Source organism: Daldinia vernicosa (genome assembly GCF_022497035.1).
Source record: "Daldinia vernicosa strain CBS 139.73 unplaced genomic scaffold F5Y00scaffold_37, whole genome shotgun sequence".
In the NCBI taxonomy this organism is placed as follows: Eukaryota; Fungi; Ascomycota; class Sordariomycetes; order Xylariales; family Hypoxylaceae; genus Daldinia; species Daldinia vernicosa.
The window spans coordinates 80,915-88,395 of record NW_025953953.1 but is presented as its reverse complement, the minus strand read 5'-3'; the positions used below and the strand labels follow the sequence as shown (position 1 = coordinate 88,395).

At 48.4% G+C, this 7,481-nt stretch overlaps 3 protein-coding genes across 3 annotated transcripts; 2 read left to right on the top strand and 1 right to left on the bottom strand.

Annotated features, from left to right (window-relative positions):
• F5Y00DRAFT_254195 (adenine phosphoribosyltransferase) lies at positions 1-1,276 on the top strand (the record flags this gene model as incomplete). The annotated part of the gene is made up of 2 exons (XM_048010139.1): positions 1-580; positions 1,122-1,276. 2 exons carry the CDS (start codon positions 1-3, stop codon positions 1,274-1,276), a joined length of 735 nt encoding a protein of 244 aa, XP_047863000.1.
• Positions 1,277-3,532: 2,256 nt separating this feature from the next.
• F5Y00DRAFT_242187 (uncharacterized protein) lies at positions 3,533-4,842 on the top strand. Its single transcript, XM_048008479.1, has 2 exons — positions 3,533-3,713; positions 3,783-4,842. Exon 2 carries the CDS (start codon positions 3,865-3,867, stop codon positions 4,690-4,692), a length of 828 nt encoding a protein of 275 aa, XP_047862999.1. The 5' UTR covers positions 3,533-3,713; positions 3,783-3,864; the 3' UTR covers positions 4,693-4,842.
• An 898-nt stretch (positions 4,843-5,740) lies between these two features.
• On the bottom strand, positions 5,741-6,946 carry F5Y00DRAFT_263881 (uncharacterized protein; the record flags this gene model as incomplete). The annotated part of the gene is made up of 1 exon (XM_048011569.1): positions 5,741-6,946. The coding sequence occupies one exon, from the start codon at positions 6,944-6,946 to the stop codon at positions 5,741-5,743; it is 1,206 nt and encodes a 401-aa protein (XP_047862998.1).
• Between the last annotated feature and the right edge of the window lie 535 nt (positions 6,947-7,481).

Below are 7,481 nucleotides of genomic sequence, written 5' to 3'. Positions count from 1 at the left end.
ATGAGCGGTCTAGCCACTTCCAACATCCCCGTTGATCCCGTGGCAGCCAACCCAGATCAGCCAAGCATCACTTCAACTGCTGCACTCGATGCCTCGCGACGAGAGCCCGCCCCCTCCGCCGCCGGTACCACCGAACTCGCCGGTAAATCGGTAAACACCTTGTCCGCGCACGAGCAGGAGAAGCTGGAGACTGCTAAGCAATTGGTGATCGACGCCTTGAGATTCGTACCTGACTTCCCCATCCCCGGTATAAAGTTTATCGATATCCTCCCGATTTTCCAGAGCCCCGTGGCATTTGAGTCTCTTCTCGAAGTACTTGCCCTCCTAATACGAGAACGATACGGCGACCAGATACCAGATGTCATAGTGGGTCTAGAAGCACGCGGTTTCCTCTTTGGGCCCTCACTTGCATTGAGGCTCAACCGCCCATTCGTCCCGGTCCGGAAGAAGGGCAAGATGCCAGGCGCATGCAGAACAGTTGAGTACAAAAAAGAATATGGATCAGACGAATTTCAGGTGCAACTCGATGCTATCAAGCCCGGACAAAATTGCTTGATCGTGGACGATATCATTGCTACAGGTAAGTTGAGTGCTTCGCGTCTACCTATTACTCGTGCTTTCTGCTAGGTCGCTTGGGCCTCTCAATGCCATATTATAAGTTGGCCATCACTAGCACTAGCCTTGATTCCGTCTACCCTAGCCTATCCGTCCCTGTTTCAAATATACTCCCGCTCTTCTACCTATTACCTATCAATGGGCACACGGACAGTTTTGGGCTTCCTCTCAGTCGTCCGCCGCATCACTTAATGTCTAGTATGAGTACAAGCTAGGGAAATAATGGCGGTGGTCGACAGTACTGCTATGCCCCAAGTTTTGCTCATAACTAGCCATGGCAAAGGCAGATAGACGTCCGGCATGAGGCTAGAAGTCGGCTCCAGTTATACCGGTAATAAATATCTCCACTAGGTGGTATAAAAAAAACAAAAAAACAAAAAACACGGGCCAGGGATAAACCTGCCGTTTCAAGGACAAAAAAGCATCATCCAGTTTTGCGTTCTAGCGTGACTTTCTTGTTTACTCTGCCGTTCCGGCTTGTCCTCTCAACTGACTGGGTAACTCAGGAGGAACTGCTGCTGCTGCAGGCCAACTCGTGGAGCTCTCGGATGCTAAAGTCATGGGTTATCTCTTCATGATTGAAATTACGAACCTCAAGGGCAAGGCGCTACTGGGTGACAAGCCCATGATCACTCTCGTCGAGCACGATGAAGAGGAATAGATTCCGCGTATCACCTACCCTGGCATTCCCTGTTCCTACGTCACAAAAAAAGGTTTCATTCCCAAAATACACGAAAGAGGACGACAATAATTCACAAATTCCACCATTCTAAATCTAATGCTAGATGCCTCTCGGACTTTATTGGATAGTTGGATTGGATAGAACGCGCTGTTGGGTTGCTACAGTACTTCAGCGTAACCGTTAATCACAAGTGGGGAGGCCTCTGCGAAAGCTGGTTTGAGGTTGCATGGCCATGGCGTTAATGGAATACGAATAACACAGGGTGGCACTGAATTTCTGTTTTAACATGATTTGCTCATAGAGAGTCATAATTCCGTAATCCATCCTAATCTCAATAGTCTGCCTGCTTACTTCTACATAACTGCCGGGAGTATTGTTCTGCGTAGGTATCACACTATCTCGATTGTCAGCACGTCAGCTGAAATTACCTATCACAAAAGGTGTTCACCAATATCATCACGGTATCAAAGTTGGTCACTATTCAGTTCTCGTGTTCCAAGGTTGCTGTGTTACAAATGATAGGTGAGTTCTTTGGTGAAGCTCGTCGTTATACAAGTTCCGAAAATGGTAATGTCACCCCTATACATGCGAGCTTGACGTAGAACTTGTACCTAGATACAAGTTAGATACAAGTAACCTTTCCAAGAGTCCAATAGTTGACCTTCACGTGCTTCAGAGCTTTCCAGATACACGAGCACGAATCAAAGAGCCGTGTCCAATTACTACTGTCACCTCACCTTCTAGTCTTTTACATCCCAGATCTTGTCCTACCTCGACTGCATCCTTGCAACCACATACTCCAAAGTGAATGGCTTCATTTTACCTATACGATAATATAACTTGCACTAACGCATCACTTGTACGTCCGCGGGGTGCTCAGGCACCTTTTGGGTAGTTGTTCATTTATATGGCATCGCGGGATATCCATTGAGATACTTGCCGTTATCAGCGATGACGACAAGGTCACGGATTAGTTTAGTTTTCTAGCCACCGCGGGGTGTCAGTCAACCATTCAAAGCTGCGATAATAGGGGTTACTATATCCTGTTTCGACTGTTACTGCATACGGATATTAGGGGGGACAAAATAGAACATGGCGAATATATTTTAACTGTTGATGTTACTATTTATAGATATAACTACGGTAATCTAGCTTAAGGGTCTCATATGACATCAATCGTGGTAGCCAGAGGGTTAGATACACTAGGTACTTATATCTGCTGCCTTTTCTTATTGGTCTTTAGGGGGGAGGTTGCAAAAGAGACGACTACGAGGAACATCGTCCAGAAGCATACTACACAGTAGGCTCCCACAGTACATAGGTAGCCACTTGAAATCCGCATGTTACAGGAAATATTTCTCAAGGGGAAATCCAATTCGGCGTAATAAAACATCGTACGCGCGTCTTATAACCCTAAGTGAAGTTGGCGTCGAGCACATTCTACATACTTAAGATTGAATATACGTAGCAAAGTGTAAAGCGGACCACGAATAACAATCACCAATTTGATATCTAAGAATAATCAAGACAAAGGCTTAGTTAGGTACAGCATATCCTCGCTTCCTTAATAGCTAGCTATCTCACCTACTCTCGTGGGGTGTGGAGCGCCACGAGATCTACAAGTCCTCAACCCCCACGCTTTTTTTTCATCGTGTCTACTATAAATCTACCTATCTAGTAAGAAAACTAGTTCCCAGCCGGTACGCCTGTTGGAAGGATTGATACCCAGTGAGCCGTAACTACATAATCGTATGAGGACCGAGGCCATGTCAGTCGGCCCAATACTACGTAGATATGTCGTTCCTTTCCCCCTCCCCCTTTTTTTTGCTCTGGAAAAATGCCTCTTATTTCACTACTCCATGAGGGACTTGATAGAATTTACTACCTAGACCTCGAACTAGATACATAGTCAACTCGCGGATCTTGTCAAAGTAAAGGAATCGTCGCATATAAGTGTAAGAAGCAAGAAGCGACAACCAAGAGCAATGGTTGGAAGTCATCGCAAGACAAGATCATATTCGCTTATGCAGGTCCTACTTTACCCCGGATTGACGCGCCGCGCTGCAGGGGCCGACGATCTAGAACGGAGGGCGAGGCGATCCTTGCTTCCTTCATCAATTCCGCCTCTTCTCGCCACAAGCAGTGGGATTTGTTGTAAGTCTACCTAATGTGTAAGGTCCTACAAAGTAGACAAAAAAAAAAAAAACTGTTGTGCCTCTCACATACATGGAATAGATGCCATCGAGATAATATGCCATTACATATGTATCCCGGATCGTGGGCCGATTGTGCTGGTGATTTTACTATGGGCTCTCGGGTTTTGAGGCTCGGATTCGGGTGGCGAACCGAGATTACCTAGCAGGAGTTAAAAGCCGTGTGGATTTCGACGATGATGATGCCTAGTCGTGTCAATAAGGTATTGGACGCTATGTAGTAGCAAGCCCTTAACCTTTTCTCTTGCTCTTAGGTATCAACTCTTCGCTAGCCCATCGCGTTCGTTCCTACAAGCCGCGTTTTACGCCTCCCATCACGCAGCCATCAAGCACCAAGCCATCCACGGAAGCAGAATGTCCTCAATCACCACCGCGATCCCCACGGGCCTAATCACCTCCTGGTGCATCGGCGCCGCAGCGCACTTCGACGACGGCTCGCGGTACGAATGCCAGCGCGACTCGCCCGGGTGGTCAGCGACCAACTTCCAGACCTTCTGCTGCGACGGCGACATCCTCAACACGGCCAAGGACATCTGGCGCGACATCGGGGACCGCGGCAAGAACAACTCGATCGACATGGCCGACATGATCTGCTGCGGCCTAGGCGGCGCGCAGCAAGGCGGTATACACCCGCTCCCGACCGCGTACACGGCGTGTTCGGCCGGCGCGCCGACGCCCCTGGCCAGCATCGCGGGCACGAACACGGATAACGCGGTGCCGTTCCGCGTCACGTACACGAGCGCTAGTTTTGGCGGCGACGGCGGCACCGTTGTTGGCGATTACATCCCCACCGAGCGGCCGACTTGCTTCTGGGCGTACACGGTTGGCGTCGGGACGACGGAGGTCACGTTGCCGGCGCCGGATATCACGACTCTGCCCCCGGATACGACGGACGAGTTTGGGTTCACTGTTGCGACGCCGACGACGGGGCCTAGGACTACTACTATGGAGAAGAGTGCTTCGGAGCCTACTGGTACGACTGGCAGCTCAGGCGACGACGCGTCGAGCTCGGGGCCGAGAACTACGGTTTTGACGGGGACGGGGACGGGGACGCAGAGTAGTAGCGAGGTTCCGAGCGAGTCAACGTCGACGCCTTCGGGCGCGTCGGCTGTTACGGGTGTAGGGAAGGGATATATGTGTCTTGGTTTGGGTCTTGTGACCGTGAGTTTGCTTTGGAGCTGATACATATTACACAGTGTATCTGGGCTGAGAATCTCAAGAGTGGATATGTACATAGAGACGGGGCAAGTTATGACTATGTTATGATGTTGATAATAATGTAATGATAATGTGTACACTAGAGGTTGCCCCCCCGGGCAACACAAAAGCCTAAGGTTTACACCGCACCATGTTTCTATACTATTTTTATTATTTTTATAATTATTATTATTATTATATTAGTAACCTACCCCTATTAAACTGGAGGGCACTCCTATAATAGCCCGAATTAACTGCTATTATACGGCTGGACAATATTCTCACTACCCTCGTGTTGGATTAGAGGATAATCCGTCCCGCACGAGTATATAGATGCGTCTCTCCTCGAGCCGCATCTATCTCGATCTTACGATCATGCATCAATTACAAGAAGGTCTCCTTCATTGCTGCATCATGTCTATTTCCTTACCCCCCTAATCCGTACGTACGTATAATATAGACTAGACCTTGTCTACCGACACCTCGAGACTTAAGTAATAAAGAAGCTTTAAACGGATGCATAGACTTATTCCTTTTATATTTACTACTTTCTATAAGGCAGGAAGATTATTTGTAAGGCAGCAAGGCATGTATCCCAAATAGGAAATTTTTACTCGCATTCAACACAACATCCTAAGGTAAACCTTAGGCATATGGGAGAGTTAAATCTCGATTTAGCGCTACACCATGTATAAAAGATATTGTCAGGACTGTATTAGGTACGTAGCTCTCCTGAGTTTACATATATATGTAGAGCATCCAGTTCTTAGAGAAACGTGGTTTCGTCATCGAAGATCATAATAGTAGGTAAAGAAAAGACTATTGAATGAAATAATTAAATATTACTACCTATTTGTGATCCTCGGTATTTTCACCCCCCACCCTATTTTTATACATGCATTGGAAGTCTGCGCCCTAAATCGGATAGGATAGGATACCTTATCCAATATCATATGCTATTTTCTTTCTTTTCCCTTCCCCTAGATTTACTTCGTTGATGTTCTTGTTCAGCTCCTCATTCCCCTTATTCTTCTCAATCCCGCTTACTTCGCGGCTTCGTAGTGACATTGTAGCCCCGGATATCAAACATGCTGTCATCAAACTCGATAGATATCGAGATAGTGACAGGGATAGGCGCGGGACGGCCGCCGCTGTCAAGTCTCGCACCACTTCCGCCGGCGGTACTAGAACTTCCGTTGTCTGTGCTCTGCTCGGCGGTTCGATTCCCGGTCTGTTCGGGTACCGCATTAGCCCGCAAGGTGCTCGCGTCGGTACCAACGCCAGACGCGCTGGATGTGGGAGTCATGACTGGAGTGCCGAGTCCGGGATGCAAGGTCTCGGAACTATCGTCGGTAGACGAGGTAGATATTCTAGGGTGGGCAGAGAGGCCTTCATTAGATGGATAGGCTCTATTTAGTAGGTCGAATACTTCGCCAGCGGGCTCATATCTTGTCGAGGGAAGCATGGTCTTATCGTCGGATACAGTAGGACGATTAGGGGGCAAGGGCTGGCTGAACCGATTGCGCCGATGCCAACGTCCGTTGAGATGGTCCGACGGATAGAATACACCGGGTGCGTCGGGCGTGGGAGGTCTTGCCGACAAGGATTCTGGCCGGTATGTTATATCCTCAGCAGGCATAGCCGGCGGCGTACTTGGCATACTAGATTCGGGGGCACTGTCAAACCGAGGTACCCGGGTTGGTGGACGATTCGGGTCGAATATAGAGGACTCAAACCGAGCGATCTCGTCCGGGTCGGGAATGGCGCTGGGCCTCTCGAATTCAGTATCGAGGATATCACTGGGGAAAGCCCTGTGGGGTAACCTTCCCTGATAATCCCTAAGCGGCCGCCCAGTAACGAAACTTTCTAGGATATCTGACCCTTCCGGCACGGTAGTCCCGAAGGTATTGTACCAACCGGAGCCGGTGTGATCGTAAGTCCCGCTAGGTCTTCGGAAGTCTATGAGGTTTTGCAGATCTCGTATATACTGCGGCGTAGTCTCGGTAGTGGGACGTCGCCTGTTAGATGGTCCTCCGGGAGTGGACATATTTTCTTGGTCGAATTCCCCGAGGCTTTCGAGCCTCCCAAAGTCATTGTCATATGCCATGGCGGCCATCGAGCGGCGGGGACCAGCTTGTCTGGCGGGAACGGGAATATTGGAGCCTCTGGGTCGGCCCCGTTGGTTGATCCAGCCCGATGCTGGCTGCTGACGATCGCCTTGTTGACGGTTGGATTGCATTGTTCCAAGTGAGTACCTGTTTGTTATTTGGTTAGGTAGGTAAGGTGGAACTTTTATTGTTGTGTTGACCCTTGAGAACCATGTAGCAAAGATGAAGAGAGAGGAAAAGTAAAAGAATATGAAAAGTTTTATATACAAGTTTTCGGACCCTTGAGCAAACATGCGGGACACTTGTGAGTAGGTACGTGTACTGTGACTATTTACACGTGTAGATACCTAGGTAGGTAGGCTTGATTGTTACATGATTTTGTTAAGAAGTGGGCATGCATGTCATTTCAACCGTCAAGGAAAGATGACTGGAGTGATAATGCAGCCAGTTGGCTTCAAAGGTAATCGATTCAAGGTTTTCGTGACGTAGGCTTACAGTATACATAGATAGCAACGATTGCTACAAGACACCCTTTGGGAGCACATATCCACATCTTGTTAAGGATCTGACTGTTCTCCTGACGCATGTCCTCAGCCGTTATTAAACATACCATCATAGAATACGACTATGCATATGATTTAAACACCGTGCATCTAAGCACAGAGT